Source organism: Apodemus sylvaticus, chromosome 20 (assembly GCF_947179515.1).
Source record: "Apodemus sylvaticus chromosome 20, mApoSyl1.1, whole genome shotgun sequence".
Lineage (NCBI taxonomy): Eukaryota > Metazoa > Chordata > Mammalia > Rodentia > Muridae > Apodemus > Apodemus sylvaticus.
The window spans coordinates 24,540,675-24,560,779 of record NC_067491.1 but is presented as its reverse complement, the minus strand read 5'-3'; the positions used below and the strand labels follow the sequence as shown (position 1 = coordinate 24,560,779).

General features: G+C 35.9%; 1 protein-coding gene across 4 annotated transcripts in view; it reads right to left on the bottom strand.

Annotated features, from left to right (window-relative positions):
• The window catches only part of Nav3 (neuron navigator 3), a 324,118-nt gene that overhangs the window by 36,381 nt on the left and 267,632 nt on the right, over window positions 1-20,105 (bottom strand). For all 4 annotated transcript variants that reach the window (XM_052165326.1, XM_052165327.1, XM_052165329.1 and 1 more), the window contains 2 exons: window positions 17,213-17,296; window positions 5,449-5,560 (listed from right to left, as the gene is read on the bottom strand). In XM_052165326.1, the coding sequence (XP_052021286.1) occupies window positions 5,449-5,560; window positions 17,213-17,296 (196 nt within the window). The remainder of the gene's footprint in view (window positions 1-5,448; window positions 5,561-17,212; window positions 17,297-20,105) is intronic.

Below are 20,105 nucleotides of genomic sequence, written 5' to 3'. Positions count from 1 at the left end.
ATTTATACAAGATTTATTTTTTAATCTTCTCTTAAATGGTGATGGAAAGGCTTTTTCTGTCTATGCAATCTATATAGTAAGTATCTCTGACTTTTTCATGCTATTGATCATCATAGACCTATTCTGATATGCATATTCGACTACATGAATGAGTACATGCAATCATTTATTTATATCTGTTCTTCACAGGATAGAATTCTCAATGGAGAAAACTGCATTCAATTATTTCTTTATTATTCTATTATTGTCTATATCCGGCACCTTGTACAGAGTACAGTATATTGAAGATAATGAATACACGGGGCCAACAAAACATTCTTATTGTTCATTCAACATAAGCATATTAATCCACTGCAGTTCTAAAAAAATTACTGTTAGCCATGATTTTACACACACATACATATACATATGCAAGTGTGTATATATGTATATATATATATATACATATATATATTGAATTATAGCTGAAAGTTAAGGGAACATTCCTATAGATTGATATACTTGAGTAAAGAAAAATTTCCATACTTTTAATTTTTAGTCTTTTAACATTTTGTTATAGTTTTTAATGTATTTATAAATAATTGTATGCACAAATATATATATTTTTTAATTCCCTTAATTAATTAGTTTTGGATACTACTTGATCAGTTGCTTGCTCTTTAATATTTACTTTCTCTTTTTTATTTTTAAGGATCAATAGAATACCAAGTGAAATATTTTAAATATATTTATAAATAAAGACATATCTTTTGTGGTAGATTCACTCATCAAACTGTTAATAAATATAGCATATTAATCTAGAGAGGAGTTAAGTCAAGTTATCAGGTAGGATTTACCAGTTTGGCCTATTTAATGTATCTTAGGGCCAGATGTCAAAATGTAGAGAATATTTGTGGTTAAAGAGACAATGTTTCCTTCTTATCACTTGAAGAACCAGGGAAAAGCTGCATGGTTTGCACAACTGACTGTCTTACCAAGCAACATCAGCTGCCAATAAAATACAACCGTCATGCTTGTATTCACAGAATGAAGTTTTGGAAATATAAATCATCCTATATAATCAACTGTTCCTTTTTTTGCAGTTTTAGAGGTATAGCATTTTAATATTTTTAATATATCTGCATGAATTTAGATATAACTTATTACCCACCCCCACACTCCCAAGCAAAGAAATCCCTGTATTTGAATTCCAGCAGATACATTAAGCTACCTGTTGCCTAAGATAAAAGGAATCCTTCCAGAAAGTTTCACTTCAGTGACTTGTGTTGTATTAAGGAAAGGATTAAGGCTTTTTAAATCCCTCCTGGACCTATTTACGACATGAAAATTGAGAACATAAGCTGCTTTATCATAGCTCTGAGATAAGCCTTAAATATGCAGCCATTTTCCATGCAGCATATAAATCAACTCCCTGACATGAAAGGTTGCTGAATCCTTAACAGAAGTAGTACAAGAAAATGAGTCTGCCTTTCAAAATAACTATATCCCCTTGTGTACTTTTTGTAAATTTAAATTCAACTGTATAATATTTGATTTTGTTATTATTTTCTGTAAACTTTGAAAAGGCCTCCTGTACCTAAAGGATATCACCACAGTCACAATAAAGAATAAAAGACTTTCTAGTATAATTCAAGAAAGAAAGATTTATGTTTAAGGGATGAACACAAATATGAATACTGTTTTCAGAATTATAGCACAGGAGATCTCTTCCAGTTTAAGAGACTAGAAATCTGGCTTTGGCTAAATCCTACAGTTTTCCAAAATGCTTTAATTTTTAGCAAATAGGGGACACTATCAGAAGTAAGCAGGCTACAATAAGAAATTCAGGAAAGAGAAAATTTCAGTATAGAAAGCATAAGTCCACACAAAAGCAACAGACAAAGAAAAAAAAAACCACCGCCAACACTACCAAAACCAAAGTAAGTCTGGAACTAAATTACTAAATTACTAATCACTGAGTATTTGGTATTTGTTGAGTGAGTTAAGATGGTAAAGAGAGATTGTGTGACATTCAATAGTGTGCATTCTCTCAGTAGATGATGGGACCCTAGTTAGTAAATATTTTTACACCATTTCTCTGGCATTGATGGAAGAGGAGGAGGAGGAGGAGGAGGAGGAGGAGGAAAGGGAGAAGAAGGAGAAGATGAAGGAGGAGGAAGAGGAGAAGAAGGAGGTGCAAGAAGAGGGAGGAGGAAGAGAAGGAGGAGATAGAGGAGGAGGGAGGAGGAGGAAAGAGGAGGGAGGAGGAGAAGGAGAAGGAGGAGGAGGAGGGGGAGGAGGAGGAGGAGGAGGAGGAGGAGGAGGAGGAGGAGGAGGAGGAGGAGGAGGAGGAAGAGAAATACTGGTGTAGACTAGTACTGGTCTCCACCTGTGGGTTATGACCCCCAAATACCATCAGGAAAAAAGATGTTTTACATTACAACTCACTAACGTTATGAAGAAGCAAAGAAAATAAATTTATAGGTGGGTTACCACAATACAAGGAACTGTGTTAAAAAGTCACAGCATTAGGGAGATTGAGAGTTTTTTTTAATGTGGTATTAGGATTAGAATTAGACCCCTGCGCATGATAGACAAGCACTCTGTGATGATCTATACCTCTAGTCCAAAAGGTAGGAAGAAACTAAGAAATGTGAAGGCTATGTGAGAGTGCAGTCACAGTTCTGGGGACTGCTGGTGTATGGTGATGATAGGTCAGAGAAAAGTGAACACTGGAGACCTACTGAAGGCATGTGGCCAATGAATCCTGCAAATGCATCGAAGCAGAAGTGTATTCTTAGGGTTGACATGTGTGGCTGTAACAAAAAGGCAGTAATACTATTCCAGAGGAAAAGGATGCTCAGATGGAGGAAATATGCGTAGAAACGGGGTAATTTGAGCTTCATGTGCCAAAGAGAAACTCAAAGGCATCTTAATGGATTGCTCCTTTGGCATCAAGAGCTGAGCTTGATAACAAGAAATATTAGAAAATTCAGAGTAAAGCTAAAATTGTACCTAGAACAGTATATATGTTCATATAATATCATAAGGTTCAGTAGATAAATTCATATAAAATCATAAGGTTTGGAACCATAATGGAGGAGAATTTAGGATACTAATGATTAAAAATAGATACAGAGGGCTGGAGAGATGGCTCAGTAGTTAAGAGCACTGACTGCTCTTCAGAAGGTCCTGAGTTCAAATACCAGCAACCACATAGTGGTTCACATCCGTAATGAGATCTGACCCCCTCTTCTGGTGGGTCTGAAGACAGCTACTTGTACTTACATATAGTAATAAACAAATCTTTAAAAAAATTAGATACAGAAGAATGAATGGACATTTAATAATAATAGCAAAAATGTTAAGAGGAATTTAGAAAGACTAGAAATATCAGAATAGCTTAGGAAATGATCCCAACAGTTGACATATGAGACTGCATGCTATTTATCAGCTTCTACCCAATGAAGGAAGAAATTAGGCAAAGTAAGGAATCAGCTTATAGAAAGGGAGGACATCTGTTCCAACCATACATCTATCAGGAAACAAACATATAGAATTTACACAGGACTTCAAAGATTAAATGCCAGGTGTGAGAGAGGACTGGGTTGTTAAGACCACTGCTTGCTCTTTCAGAGGACCCAGGGTTGATTTCCAGAACCTACTTGACAGGTAGCTACCATTTGTAACTCCAGTCCTACAAAATCCAATGCCCTCTTCACACGTGCCAGAAAAGCACTCATATAAATAAAGAATAATATGGAAATTTCACACATAAAATACTAAAATAGAAGTTACCTAATCAATAAGTAGACTAATGAATTGAACACTTTTAAAAAAATAAAAAATAGACAATACATACTTGATAAAATGTTCAATATCATTAGGCATCAAGAAATGCAGATTAAAATGCTTTGAGATTCCCCCTGACTCTGGTCAACAGCGAATGTGGGCAAGGGTGAGGAGAGCTTTTAATTAGTCCATAGCAGCTACTACTGTTACCATGGAAATTAGTATGGAAGCTTCTTACAGAAACTAGTAGATCATATCACCCTGCTACACCATACCTAGGTATGTACTTGAATCATTCTAACTCATCATACCATAGAGACATTTACACAGCCATGTTTAGATGGCACTATCCTGATAACCAACCTAGACTAGATGGTCACCCACAAGTAGTTGGTCAAGACATTCTAGAACAGGGGGATAACAGAGTTTTGTTTAGCCAGAAATAAAATCAAAATCGTTACATTTGTGAAAAAAAAATGAATGGGGACAGAGATCATTGTACCAAAAGAAATGATCCACGCTCAAAAGACAAATACCACGTGCTCTCTCATGCAAAAATGTCGATTTAGTTTATCTGTCTAGTTTATCTGTCTATGTAGGACTTGAAAGCAGAAAATGATTGTGAGAGGAGATAACAGGCTTACGAAGTTGTGAGAAGAACAAGAGAGAGTGACAGAACATATGGGTCATGAAAGCAGAAGGTGGAACAATTTCCAGGAAGGTATGGGAGCAGAAAGAGGAGAGGGAGGGTGACAGAAGAGAACACAATGTGAAGGGGAAATGAAATATGATATATACATACAAAATGACATGGTGATTAAAAATATGCTCCATAAAAAAGAATGGATGACGGCATGAATGCCAGCAAAAATTAACATTTCAAGTGTGAGGGTGTGGACACAGTAGAATCATTTATCCTGTCAATATTAGAACTTAAAAATATTATGAACTGAGTATCATGTAAATCATTATTGGCTCTGGACAGACTAATTTTGATAGAAAGGTGGGGATGGGGTGTCATCCAGGGGGTTGAAGGGTGATTTGAAACTGAAGAGGCTGAAAGAGTACAAAAGTGTTTTCTATCTGGAAGTAAGAAAATGGATAAGACATGAAGGATAGGACAGGATTTTACTTTGGCGGAGGAAGAACATATGTTACCTGCTGATAACTCAGCACATAAATAAATGCAGAACACTTGCAAAGCACACAGGACTTAAAAACAATAAGCTCTGCTTCCATAGTTTACTAAGCCATGGGGATGGGAGCAAAGAATCAAAGATAGATGATCATGATAACCTTTTGTCTGGCTCCTGGTTACTTTAAAACTTCTGGCTACAGGAAATGTACCTTGTCACTTGCTCCCACTGTATGTTACATCTTGATTAGCAGATTCCTTGAACTGCTTGATTTGCTCGAAGTCAGATATGCACATATTTACCAACTCTCTCCACCTACTAGATCCAATCTACTAGGTCAAGTAGAAAACAATTTCTATGATTGGATATAAGTTCATAATTTAAAAACCAATTAGCTAATGAAAACTCATGCTCACAAAGGTGGCAATTCTGAAAAATATTCACTCTGCTTACTATAAAAGGAAGTTCTACTGAGTATGTGAAACTTGAACTAGTGCAGAAATCCAATGCATATTATATGGGATGACACACAACACAATACCTTTGGGAGGATGGTCTGGGCCATTCAGCGCACCCTGAATGGCTGCCTGGGCAGCAGAGTTCTGGGCCTTCAGCATTTCAATGGTTTCCCGTAGTTCTATAAGTTCAGATTCCTGTGGAATGAACAGAGTTTGGAAGTATAATGTCTAGAATACACAAAATCCCTTTGCTCGTGGTTTACTGTCAAATGCATTTGATATTGTGTAGCTAGCTCTCAATTCCTGAAGGAGTTGTACACTTGGCTGACCTTGTCAAATTGCATCTAAATTTTTGTTAGCTTAAAAAGGAATTTTAAGAATCCTGTTCTATAAAAGTGATTTCAATAGTCCATAATCCTTATAAGGGAAGTACATAGTTGATCCCTTCAAAGCAATGTAAGATAAACTATCACTCATTTTTGCCTTAGCAACGCTAACATTGGATATTAAACATCAGTATTTTAACATTTTATTGTGTTGTATTCAGTGGGTACCCCAATTTTAGATATTGTCTGAAATGCCTTGTAATCTGGAAAATTGATTATTTGTATGGCACTTGTTCTAAACTCATGGCACTTGTTCTAAACTCAGTTCTTTGAACTTAATATGTTGTATGGCATATTAATTCACCTTAGAATTCTGATATTTTTCATGCATCAGTGAACAGAAACATATGTAATGCAAAGCCCTTAGATATTACATAATAAGGAATGTCAATGTTCTTTCTCAGTGTCTCCAAGAATAAAGGGGGAAAGCTAAGTAATCTCATTGCATAAAATTCCATTGCCTTACACACTGGAATGTCTGGTAGCAATCCTAATCTTAGATTGATACTGCAATATCTGGAAATGACAGAGGAAGTTAGAATAAATACATTCTTGGTGCCTCATGTTAGTTTACCATCTCTTTTTCTGTTGCCAAGGCAACAATACAACACCCCATTCTCCCAAGTGCTGAAATTAGAGTCTTGACAGAGCATCATATCATGTTATATTTATATTTATATTTTCTTGACTATCTCATATATACCTGATAGATACAGGTTAGATTTAAAAATAAGCCTTAAGGACTTTAAATAGTTAAAAACCTCGTAATGAAAATTAGAAGAAAATTATTAAATTTATACATAGATTTTCAAATAATTCACTGTATTTATTCCTCATAAAGGAAACATATCACATTATAGACAATTTGTAACTTGGTTCCTTGTAATCGCTTCACCTCCCTAACTTCTATATCATGTGCCTTGCCCAATTAACACAGGAAATTTTACTAAACCTTAATGTTTCCACTTGAAACCCCTGAGAGATAAAGTATTTACTTGATATGGACTCACATAATTTAAGTTAATTTTATAACCAGTGCTTAGGTGAGTGTTAAATTTTAATTAAAGTTAGACTTTCATCCTTGGGTTTGGAATCAATGATGCTTATACTGCAGATTTAAAAATCTGCTAAAATATTTGGCTATGGCTTTATAGGAAGAAATGGAAAAAAGTTCATATGCAAATATCTACTAATTGAGATTAATTTTGAGCTAGCTGAGTTATTTAAGTGTCAAAGCTTTAGTCTCTTCTAGAGAAGTACTTCTAGAAACTCATTTCTTTTCTTTTCTTTTCTTTTTTTCCTTTTCTTTCCTTTTTAGACAGAATTTCTCTATCAAACCATGTCTGTCCTGGAAATATCTCTATTGATCAGGCTAGCCTTGAACTCACAGAGATCCCTCTGCCTCTGCCTCTGCCTCCAAAATGCCAGGATTGAAGATGTACTCTACCATGCCCCCCCTCCTTTTTTGCTATAAATTTATACAGGTAATTAAGAGTAGAATATTCATAGAGTGTTGTATTTTATAACATTGTATTATGTCCAAATGCCTCATGGAATGACATGATCATTCAAATCTATATTCATTATTCATTATATCTGCAAAATGTTATAAATGAAATACACCCTCATTTTATCATTCATGCTACATCCATGACCTTTCTGAGAAGTTCATATGATGTTTACCTTTTGCCAAATATCATTTCCCTTATGGGCTGAAGTAAAATATCCCTATGTTTGTGAACTCTTTCCCTATCAGAAAAAAAATTAAAAGAGGTCCCTTGTATGCCTACCATTTAATATAATATCTTATGTAGCTGTTAAGAGATCATTCTTTTCTTTTTTTTTTATTTGATATAATTTATTTACATTTCAAATGATTTCCCCTTTTCTAGCCCCCCCCCACTCCCCGAAAGTCCCGTAAGCCCCCTTCTCTTCCCCTGTCCTCCCTCCCACCCCTTCCCAGTTCCCCGTTCTGGTTTTGCCAAATACTGTTTCACTGAGTCTTTCCAGAACCAGGGACCACTCCTGCTTTCTTCTTGTATCTCATTTGATGTGTGGATTATGTTTTGGGTATTCCAGTTTTCTAGGTTAATAACCACTTATTAGTGAGTGCATACCATGATTCACCTTTTGAGTCTGGGTTACCTCACTTAGTATGATGTTCTCTAGCTCCATCCATTTGCCTAAGAATTTCATGAATTCATTGTTTCTAATGGCTGAATAGTACTCCATTGTGTAGATATACCACATTTTTTGTATCCACTCTTCTGTTGAGGGATACCTGGGTTCTTTCCAGCATCTGGCAATTATAAATAGGGCTGCTATGAACATAGTAGAGCATGTATCCTTATTACATGGTGGGGAATCCTCTGGGTATATGCCCAGGAGTGGTATAGCAGGATCTTCTGGAAGTGAGGTGCCCAGTTTTCGGAGGAACCGCCAGACTGCTTTCCAGAGTGGTTGTACCAATTTGCAACCCCACCAGCAGTGGAGGAGTGTTCCTCTTTCTCCGCACCCTCTCCAACACCTGCTGTCTCCTGAATTTTTAATCTTAGCCATTCTGACTGGTGTAAGATGAAATCTTAGGGTTGTTTTGATTTGCATTTCCCTAATGACTAATGAAGTTGAGCATTTTTTAAGATGCTTCTCTGCCATCCGAAGTTCTTCAGGTGAGAATTCTTTGTTTAACTCTGTACCCCATTTTTTAATAGGGTTGTTCGGTTTTCTGGAGTCTAACTTCTTGAGTTCTTTATATATATTGGATATTAGCCCTCTATCTGATGTAGGATTGGTGAAGATCTTTTCCCAATTTGTTGGTTGCCGATCTGTCCTCTTGATGGTGTCCTTTGCCTTACAGAAACTCTGTAACCTTATGAGGTCCCATTTGTCAATTCTTGCTCTTAGAGCATACGCTATTGGTGTTCTGTTCAGAAACTTTCTCCCTGTACCTATGTCCTCAAGGGTCTTCCCCAGTTTCTTTTCTATTAGCTTCAGAGTGTCTGGCTTTATGTGGAGGTCCTTGATCCATTTGGATTTGAGCTTAGTACAAGGAGACAAGGATGGATCAATTCGCATTCTTCTGCATGCTGACCTCCAGTTGAACCAGCACCATTTGTTGAAAAGGCTATCTTTTTTCCATTGGATGTTTTCAGCCTCTTTGTCGAGGATCAAGTGGCCATAGGTGTGTGGGTTCATTTCTGGATCTTCAATCCTGTTCCATTGATCCTCCTGCCTGTCACTGTACCAATACCATGCAGTTTTTAACACTATTGCTCTGTAGTATTGCTTGAGGTCAGGGATACTGATTCCCCCAGATTTTCTTTTGTTGCTGAGAATAGTTTTAGCTATCCTGGGTTTTTTGTTGTTCCAGATGAATTTGATAATTGCTCTTTCTAACTCTGTGAAGAATTGAGTTGGGATTTCGATGGGTATTGCATTGAATCTGTATAGTGCTTTAGGCAAAATGGCCATTTTAACTATATTGATTCTACCGATCCATGAGCATGGGAGGTTTTCCCATTTTTTGAGGTCTTCTTCCATTTCCTTCTTCAGAGTCTTGAAGTTCTTGCCATACAGATCTTTCGCATGTTTGGTAAGAGTCACCCCAAGATACTTTATACTGTTTGTGGCTATTGTGAAGGGGGTCATTTCCCTAATTTCTTTCTCAGCCTGCTTATCCTTTGAGTATAGGAAGGCCACTGATTTGCTTGAGTTGATTTTGTAACCTGCCACTTTGCTGAAGTTGTTTATCAGCTGTAGGAGCTCTCTAGTGGAGTTCTTTGGGTCACTTAGGTAGACGATCATGTCGTCTGCAAATAATGATAGTTTGACTTCCTCCTTTCCAATTTGTATCCCTTTGACCTCCTTATGTTGTCGAATTGCCCGAGCTAGTACCTCAAGTACAATATTGAAAAGATAAGGAGAAAGGGGGCAGCCTTGTCTGGTCCCTGATTTCAGTGGGATTGCTTCAAGTTTCTCTCCGTTTAGTTTGATGCTGGCTACCGGTTTGCTGTATATTGCTTTTACTATGTTTAGGTATGGGCCTTGAATTCCTGTTCTCTCCAAGACTTTAAGCATGGAGTAGAAGGCAGGAAATCATCAAACTCAGGGCCGAAATCAATCAAGTAGAAACAAAGATAACCATACAAAAAATCAACAAAACTAGGAGCTGGTTCTTTGAGAAAATCAACAAGATAGATAAACCCTTAGCCAGACTGACCAAAGGGCACAGAGAAAGTATCCAAATTAACAAACTTAGAAATGAAAAGGGAGACATAACAACGGAAACTGAGGAAATCCAAAAAATCATCAGATCCTACTACAAGAGCCTGTACTCAACACAACTGGAGAATCTGGAGGAAATGGACAATTTCCTTGACAGATACCAAATACCAAAATTAAATCAGGACCAACTAGACCATCTAAACAGTCCCATAAAGCCTAAAGAAATAGAAGGAGTCATAGAAAGTCTTCCAACCAAAAAAAGCACAGGACCAGATGGTTTCAGTGCAGAATTCTACCAGACCTTCAAAGAAGAGTTAACACCAATACTCTTCAAACTATTCCACAAAATAGAAACAGAAGGAACACTACCCAATTCCTTCTACGAAGCCACAATTACGCTGATACCAAAGCCACACAAAGATCCAACAAAGAAAGAGAACTTCAGACCAATTTCCCTTATGAACATCGATGCAAAAATACTCAACAAAATTCTTGCCAACCGAATCCAAGAACACATCAAAACGATCATCCACCATGATCAAGTAGGCTTTATCCCGGGAATGCAGGGTTGGTTCAATATACGGAAATCCATCAATACAATCCACTACATAAACAAACTCAAAGAACAAAACCACATGGTCATTTCATTGGATGCTGAAAAAGCATTTGACAAAATTCAGCATCCTTTCATGCTTAAAGTCTTGGAGATCATTCTTTTCAATTGATTTATGATTCAGTAAATACTCTAGTGATTGTATGAAAAGTTCTGGTCTACAATCAATAGAAGTATTTCTTCTTTGAAGAACAAAACTTCATCTTTATTATTCATGCCTTTAGTTTGTGTAATAGGCTGGTGTTTTTTCAACTAGGAAGCAAGCGTTCTATATAAAAACATCAAAACCTTCACAGCCTATTATAAATAGAAAGTTTCAACATGGCTAAGTAAATAGAAATATTTTCATTGGATATCAAGGACGTCAAGGTTCCCTTACTTTCTTCCTCAGTAGTAGAGTGGAACTGTACATAAAACATTTTAAATATTTGACTAAATTATAGAAAGTTCCCAATATTCTAGACTTCATTGTTTTGTGTCATTGGAGTTGGTTGTCAAAAATATTGTCAAGCTATATTTTTCTCGAAGTTTCTGTAATGCATTGAAATTGCAATGTGGCATCCAAAGAGATATATCCTCTGTCTAATCTATCTATCTATCTATCTATCTATCTATCTATCTATCTATCTATCTATCTATCTATCATCTACCTGCCTACCTATCTGGCTATTTATTTGGCTTGCCTCATGATGATAAGTTTGGTTAAGGACTATGGTCATTAATGAATTACAGAGATAGCTGTCTATAAAATCATATAATAACCTGAAATGTCTTCAGATAGTCTGGATTTTGTTGTGTCCATCAGAAAATACTTAAGTGTAGGAGGGCGCTGTTAAGTCTTCATGAGAATATTCTGAGAAATGTTTATGCCATGTTCAGTTTGCCATGCAATACAATCATTCAGACTTGCTTTTCTCTCTGCATACAAGAGAGTGCAGTTCTACCCAATTCCACAGATTCTTGAGAATTAAGGTTTCAGATCTTATTTTGTTGTCCCTGCCCAATTCCTGTAATGAATTCAAGAAATAAAGCCCTGACTCCTGTAGATCATGGAAGAGTCTACTTTTCTGTATTTTTCTAACTTGGTTTTATGAAGCCATCTTGATGAACACCATTATGTCATCCAGGCTAAACAAGTTAAAAAATTATACTAGAAATGCTTCAAAACAAAGCAAAAGAGTATTTCCTCAGTTCTAACCTTTATGGTGTTCTTTCCCAACCTAATTATCCTTTCAAAATTTCTCATTAGTAAAGTTCCATTAACCCTCCTACAAGCTTGACAACCAATCTTGTGAACCAACTGAACCTTTCGGCAAGGCCCCTTAATTTGACACTAAATTTGTCTTTAATTCCTATTGATGCCACTTGGCTAATCTCACACAGCTCAGTTGTGGTTCCCTTGAGAACATTTCTCTCTCCCAGCCTTCTGTGCATTTGCCTTGAAATCTCACTATTACTTTTTTTTTTTTTTTAACTAAAGACCCTGCAGTGTTCACTGGATCTAAATTCGGATGAGAGGGCCTCACCAAATCTTTATGTTCTTAAAATTAAAGGTTCATATTCATTTTACACTGAAAACTTTAAGAGATGTATTATCAGGTTCTAGAGATACATTTTTATAAATACTTCTAAATGGAAAAATGTCTGCATGTAAAATATGTAAAGACAAACCAAACTATATCTTTAGTTTTCTGTGTTGAATTCAAATATTTGGCACTTAATGTCCTCATTTCCAAGATTAAAATTCATGAAAATCTATGTTATTTATAGAGGTTAGATTGGCTTTAGAGTTAGCATAGTCATCCATACATGAAACCCATCATTTTTTTTTTTTTTGAGTCAGGGTTTCTCTGTGTACCCTTGGCTGTCCTGGAACAAACTCTGTAGACCAGGCTGGCCTCACACTCAGAAATCCGCCTGCCTCTGCCTCCCAAGTGCTGGGATTAAAGGCATGTGCCACTACCATCCAGTGAAACCTATCATTCTTAGAAGATAGATCTCTATCTTTCGGTGACCTCTAACAAGACTAGCCTAACACACCTTAATACCTATAGTCTAATGATTTGATTTCACTGTCTACAAGCAACTAATTTGACTTTCTTTGGGATTTTTTTATTCCTAAATATTAGTATATATTACAATAGCAAATTTGAACAAGATCTCATAGCTCTATTAAAGTTTCACATGTCAAAAACTATGCATTTGCAGAAGTGTTTCCATCTTAATGATTGTATCACAGCCTTCATCAGTTAATATTTTGTGAGAACATTAAACCTCTTACAATGCCTTGGGTGACACTTCCCGTCAATGCTGAGTGACATCTCCCATCATTCTTTTGGCTGTTTATTCTTAGGTTGCTTTGTCTTCATAAAATGCACCCTAGTATTTCCCTTGAATTAATCTTCATCATCCTCCCTGGTTCAAAGCCTCTGAAAAGACTCACGACTTTGAAGGGCTACATCTCTAATAGAGCTATAGTTTTCAGCCTCCTGAGTAATTTTTAGAAAAAAATTTCTGCTTTCTTGCTATAAGTACATAAAAAAAGTATTCTGGCATAATCGTTTGGCCAAAGAATTGAAGTTGTTTGACATTTGGAAGCAAGAAAAAAAATGTTAGAATGCTATTCAAGGCAATTATTTTGGTGAATCAATTGAAATAGCAATTCTATGTACTTTTAACGCCATGTGATTTCTAAAAGTACCCTGTGAAGTTAGAACATGAATAATTGTTTAGTTTTTCTGTGGTTACATGTATTAATCCATGTATCAGTCTTGGTCTTTGATTCTTCAATGGAAGTAGAAGCTTCCATTCTTACTTTTCAGTGATCTCACATCTCAGTATGAGTTTGTTCAGTAGAGTTTGATATACTGGTGACTCATGTTTTACTTATATATTTGTAACTGTATTAAAATTATACATTTATTTAAATGTAGGAGTACTCTTTCTACATGTATACCTACATTCCAGAAGAGGTTATCAGATCTCTTTATAGATAGATGGTCATGAGCCACCATGTGGTTGCTGGGGGTTGGATTCAGTGTCTCTGGAAGAGCAGCCAGTAATCTTAACTGCTGAGCCATCTCACATGCACCAGCCTGTATATGCATATGTATATGTCTGTCTATGTCTATGGATATGGGTATGGGTATGGATATGGATATGGATATATATATTTATCATATCGAATATGATACTGTTGCATATTAGAATTAAAATTTCAAGTAAAATATATGCATTAATAAGAAGATGCATATACATGATGGCTATTAAAATCAATGTGGATCTTATTTATGAATATTTTTATGTATGAATATTTTATATATGAAGAATGGAAACTTCAAAAATAACTATACCCTAACATTCTAATGTATGAGAAACATCAATGTTCTTTCTGGAGTTTATATTCTAACAGATACTTATATCTATAGATACAGATAGGGGTAGGCAAATAAACTATCTTTCTATGTTTTAATTCATATTTTTTTCTTCTTACCCTAACACTTCAATATAAATTTGTTGAAAGACTAAATGGGCAAATGCACCTTGGAACGCTGGGGACTGAGATTCAAAATACAGTTCTTTCTTGAGGCTTTTGCTCAGGATTGTTGGATCACCAGAGAGCAATATACTCTTTTTATCTTTAGCTCCCTGAAGAAATGTCTTTCTTGAAATATGATTAAATGTTTTGCCCTCAGCTTTTAGAAAAATGTCTAAGTGAACAATGTGTTTTGTCCTTTGTTGTTCTCTGACCCCAATTTAAGTACCCTTGCAATACACTTATCCTTAAATCCTGGGCCAAGATGTTAATCTGTTTAATCTAAAGTACACTCTTCTGGTCAGACAAAGAGAACAAAAATTGCCAAGAAATCCTCCTTTGTCTCTCAGCTTCCTTGAAAGCTGGTTCTGTTTAGGGCTTTGTGGCTGAGTCATGTGGTTCAGATACCTTTGTTATATAAATTCATCTACTGCTTTGAATCAGTTTCTGGTACTGAATTGTGCTATAATGCAAATCATTTTATAGATCTCTTCAAAGGAAAATGTCAATACACAAATTTGAAGTACATAAATAATTCCTAATGTTTGTGTCTCTGTACAGATCTGAACTAAAGAAGAATTACTGTATATTTAGTTAAAACAGCAAAGACAATTTTACACATGATATTTCTGGACAATTTAAATAGCTATGGTGATGTTATTTTAAGGATATTTTATATATAATAACAAAACTTCACATAGGAAAGAGTGATATTTCAAGTATTTATAGATTATCCCGAGATATTATAAATTAACAAAGCTGTGCAATCTTACATAATTATATAAAGAAAATTTACTTGTACTCGTATAAAGGAGTTAAAGGAAATAGGAAAGGATTGTCAATTGTCACCATTGACTTTGCTCTCTTCAAGATAACACAATTAACACTAACTATCATTCTCAAAAATATATGTGACATTAGCTAGGTATGAATTAGCCCATGTTCCTTCTTTGTTCACTTTTGCACATGTGTACATGCCTGTGCATGTGTGCACACATCTGTGAGAGTATGTTTATGTATGCATGTGCACATCCATGAGTGGAGTTTGAAGTTGATGTTGGTTATCTTTCCTGATTATTCTTTACCTTATGTATTTGGGGTCTCTTAACAACCAATTAGAAGTAGGTTCTAATACCCATTTGGCTTTTATGCTGCATTCTCGGAGTTCTTTACTGTAGATCTAGTATTTGCCTGATAAAAGATTTACCCAGCAATCTTCCCAGTCCCTTAGGATTTTTAATTTTTACTTTGTTAAAAATAAAATTTTATACTTTATTTATTATATATAAGTACACTGTAGCTATCTTCAGACACCCTAGAAGAGGGTATCGGATCTCATTACAGATGGTTATGAGCCACCATGGGACTGCTGGGATTTGAAATCAGGACCTTCGGAAGAGTAGTTGGTGCTCTTAACTGCTGAGCCATCTCGCCAGCCCATCCTTTAGGATTTATAAAAGGAAAAAAATGTACAGAAAGATGACATTTCTGGATTGTCCCAATGTTAATCCTTTAAGGTGCTTATTTATTATTATTGTTGTTGTTGTTGTTGTTCTTATTGTTGTGACTGTCAGAGATATGAATGGTTAAAAGGGAATAGTAGAACCATCTAATAACTAAAGCAGTGAATTTGAGGTTAAACTTTCTCAAGATTAGATAATGCTTAAAGAAACAGGCAGAATTCATGCTCAAGGTTTTTGGCTCCAATGCCATTAGATACTTTCTCCTGCTATGCTACTTAAAGGGCCTTATAATCCTGTTTGCTGAGTTCCTATGTAATATAGTGATATATCAGTCTGCAATAAAGAAGAAAAAGAAAGAAGATGGAAGGAAGAAAAGGAGGGAATGAGAGGAGAGAAAAGGAGGGGAAAGGAGAGGGAAGAGGGGAGGGAAGGGAAAAGAAGAGTTTGAGTTCAGAGAGGTTTCTAGACATCTCATTTTGAAGAACTTGGACAACATATCACTGTGGGCATCAGTGTAAGACCTAGAATAAGCTAGAGGACTATTTTCTGGTTGTATTAGGTAATTTACACAAGGATATCAGATTATCTCCTTTTTAATTCATCAGTTAATGTTGTATTTTTCTAAAAACAAGTTTTACATGCTTATAAAACTTAATAATGAAATACCTTGCAAAACCTAAACTCAAACCCAAAGCCGTATCTCTAGATGGATAAAGGCACAAACTGTAAATGTCCAAATCTACATCAAACATAGATCTGTTTGGGAATCACATGAATTCAGAGATGTCTGCCCACACTCTATACACCCTTAGCCTTTCTAAAGCCTTCCCATGAACTTCAGAGACTATACCAGATCCTGCAAACAATCCATGCAGTTCAAGGACACTGAGGTGACATCAAAGAAGAAAATTGATCTGGCTAGGACAGTGGCCAAGCTCTTTCTTGATAGATTAGAATATTTAAATGTATTTGCCCCTAAGAACTAAGTTCTTTTCTGCTTTTAGTATTCTTTATTCCATACTATAAAATCCTTCACATGGATTTTAAGTTTTTGACGTAATTTAAGTAAAGTTGCAAATAAAACTGCTTCAAATAAAAGCAGCTTCACTGATGCCAACTAATTTTATGCAAAAATAAATAGAATTGCCCCTGTCATAATTGGTCTAGTCTGATGTCAGTAGTTTGGAGTCCTAGTCTAGCTTCTTTCTTTGTGTGTCACCTTACACTCATGACTTACTACTAGGCTTACAGACTATGTATTTGTGAAAACTCTGTCAAAGGACAATTCTTGTTAACTACATAACAATTGGAGAGTGTTTGGATTCTCCTATATAAAGCCTCCTTCAGCATGTGGTATCCTTTTATAGCTGCAATTAAAAATAAACAGACAATCCTATATGACAGAACTTTGTGTGCATTCATGTCTCCGTGTTCCAATATGGACAATCTGATCATGTCTTTAAATTAAAACTGGGACAGAAATGGCACCATATTCTCATCGCTTCAGGTTAGCACAGATGGGATGCTCGGTAATGTTATTTTTAAGGTACTAAGACCTGGCTGTTATTCAGCATTCTCTGAAGTGAACTCCTCCTTGCAAGCCTCGGTGACAATGGCTGGCCATACCTTTTGTTCCGCTGTCATGGTTAGACTTTGCAAACGGCCAGTCATATTCCCTAAACTCTTTTCAAAAGCTGCTACGAGATGAGCCTGAAGAAAAAAAAATAGAAGAAAGATGGTTAAAATGTGTCAGAGCCTCATGTGGATAAAATAAAGCCCCTTCCTTTTACAAAGTGCTTAATTTCAGCCATTCCAGTGTTTTCAGTAATGTGACCATCACAGCTATTCCCCAGGGGCGATGCTCCTTTAACACGTATCTGCATTTTCCACATCTAAACTTTGGTTTCCTAAACTCAAGTATTTCAGTCTTTTGACATTTAATGTGAACTCGCCTTCCAAAAAGGGACGGTATTTTGCAAATAACAACACCTTCTGACTTGCATATCACGCAGCGATCTGACACCCAAAATACCGAACAAATTTCTCAGCTGCCAAGATTTTAGAAAGAAAGGGCCCAGAAGGAGGTCACTGAAACAGTCAGTGGACAAATGCTCCTCATTTTTCGACTTCCATGATGACCTTTGAAGATATTGTTAGCTCTTCTATTGTGCAGATGTTCTCCTTCAAGTGTCAGACATCTGCTGACAGCTAGAACATTATCTTTTCCTTTTTGGTACTTACAAAGAACTGTCTGGGAAAGAGCTGTCTTCACTCTAAAATCTCTGTAATAAAAGGATGTTTCCAGCCACCTCACTTTTCAATTGCCTTCAACTTAAGGAATAAGATCTGGCCAACAGAAATGCATATGGTCCAATTCAACTTTAAGCTTTGATGAATTGAGATTTTATTTTAAATTTTAGAGAAGTACATACATTGTAGTGCGTCTTAAATCACACTTTTGATTCAAAATGGTTGACCGGGAGAGCTGCAAACTAGGCCATTTCCTACTGTGTTCAACAGCATGGGGGACAAATTCTCAGTATGAAGATGTGTCTCTTTCATTCCTATGACTTCAGGGACAACTGCAGGCATACTGTCTCAAACTAATATAATTCGCTGTGCTTCTAAAGGGACCTAAAGACTGAGCATTTTCTAATCTTCACATATAACAAACTAGATCTGGGTAGAATCTGGTCAATTCTTGTCAAACTTTTTTGACAAAAGCTTGATTTTTTTTTTCCCCTTAAGGAAAGGTTACTGTAGAGGGACCGAAAGGGTCAGGAACCTCCTATCAAATGGTTAATGAGAAATTCCTGAAGAATCGGGGCACTGATGCTTATTGGTACAGGTACCTGAGACCAACCAGTGAGCTGTTCTTCACTGATACACTAGGGGAAACAGCTGTAGAGAATCCTGGCAAACTTCAAGTTTCTGTGAGTACTCTTTATTGTCTTGGTCAGTTAGTTACCTAGGTCTTTCCTTGCTGTGGTAAGCATCAGGTTGCTTCTATATTGGCTGCTTTCTTGATACATTTTACATCCAAGCTTGTATTCCGAAGCACTGTGTTTTAATCTGACCAATTTTAAAGAACCCAAGTATTATCATAGAGCTTGCGCTACTTTTTCTTTTTTAATATTATAGTAAAATAAACCATTCTTCTTTCTGAATTTACAGTATAGTTGCCCATGCTGGCTCTTCGTATTGATGACAATATTGTCTTTTCAAAATAAGCCCCCAATGTCCATAAAACAAGAAGCTAAGTCCTAAAACGAAGCATATCCCACACTCCACATAGGGAACACTTTGGAAGAAAAATTTTCTATTTGATTTAGAAAATAATCCCGAACTGTGATATTTTACTTCTCAAGAAGTAGAGAAAGCAAATGTTTAATTATTGGGCTATGGGACCTTTAATATATACATTTGAAGAGAATGATTTTTGATTGGCATATATCTAGTTGATTTAATAGGAATTTAAAATATGAAGATGTTATAAAGAATCGATTATATGCAGAAAACATATTGATTATATCTTGTAGCACAAAGAAATGATAAAATATTTAACATTAGAATATTGTGTTGGCTAGTCTATCTCAACTTGACATAAGCTAGAGTCTTCTCAAAGGACGGAACCTCAAGTAAGAAAAAAGCCTCCATAAGATCTGCCAGCTGGCAGGTTTGCAGGACCTTTTCTTAATTAGTGATTTTCTTAATTAATTTTCTTAATTAGTGATTGAAGAGGACAGGCCCAGTCTCTGAGTTGGTGGTCCTGGGTTTTATAAAAACTCAGGTTGAGCAAGCCACAAGGAGCAGTCCAGTAAGCAGCACACCTCCATGGCCTCTGCATCAGCTCCTGCCTCAGGTCCTTGCCTTGTTTGAGTTCCTGACTTCCTTAAATGTTGAACAGTGATATGGAGATGTAAGCAACTGAAACTCTTTCCTCCCCAACTTGCTTTATGGTGTTTCACTGAAGCAACAGAAATCCTAGCTAAGATAAATATAAATTTCCAATCTCTGTAAATTTGCTTTTTTACAAATTTTTTATTAAAGGCCTAATAATTAGTTGTTAAATATAATTTTGATTCATGCTATTTTCAATGGAAAGTATAAAGTTAAAATTATATTAGAAAACTATCATTTTACATTTACATCTTCTTGGCTTAGGGTATGAGATTACTCAAAAGTAATGACTATTAAATTTCTCACTGAATACAAAGAATGAGAGAGGGACAAGGGATAAAGGAGGGACATTTTTTTCATAAGTGTTCTTTTTTTTATTACCCTGTATGTGAAACTTTGTAATAGAAGAAAAACAAAATAGAATTTTCAAGGTGATGGCACAGGTGGTAGGACTGTAACTGTTTTTAACAGTTGCGTATTTTCCAAAGTAGAGTACAACGTAGTATTATGAGATTAGTACAGAGTCTTGTGAGAGGAAGCCGGCCAGGCACTAAAATAGAGATGCCTGTCTGATGGTTAAGAAGAGCTACTTTTCATAATAGTTATGGAATTACACTAT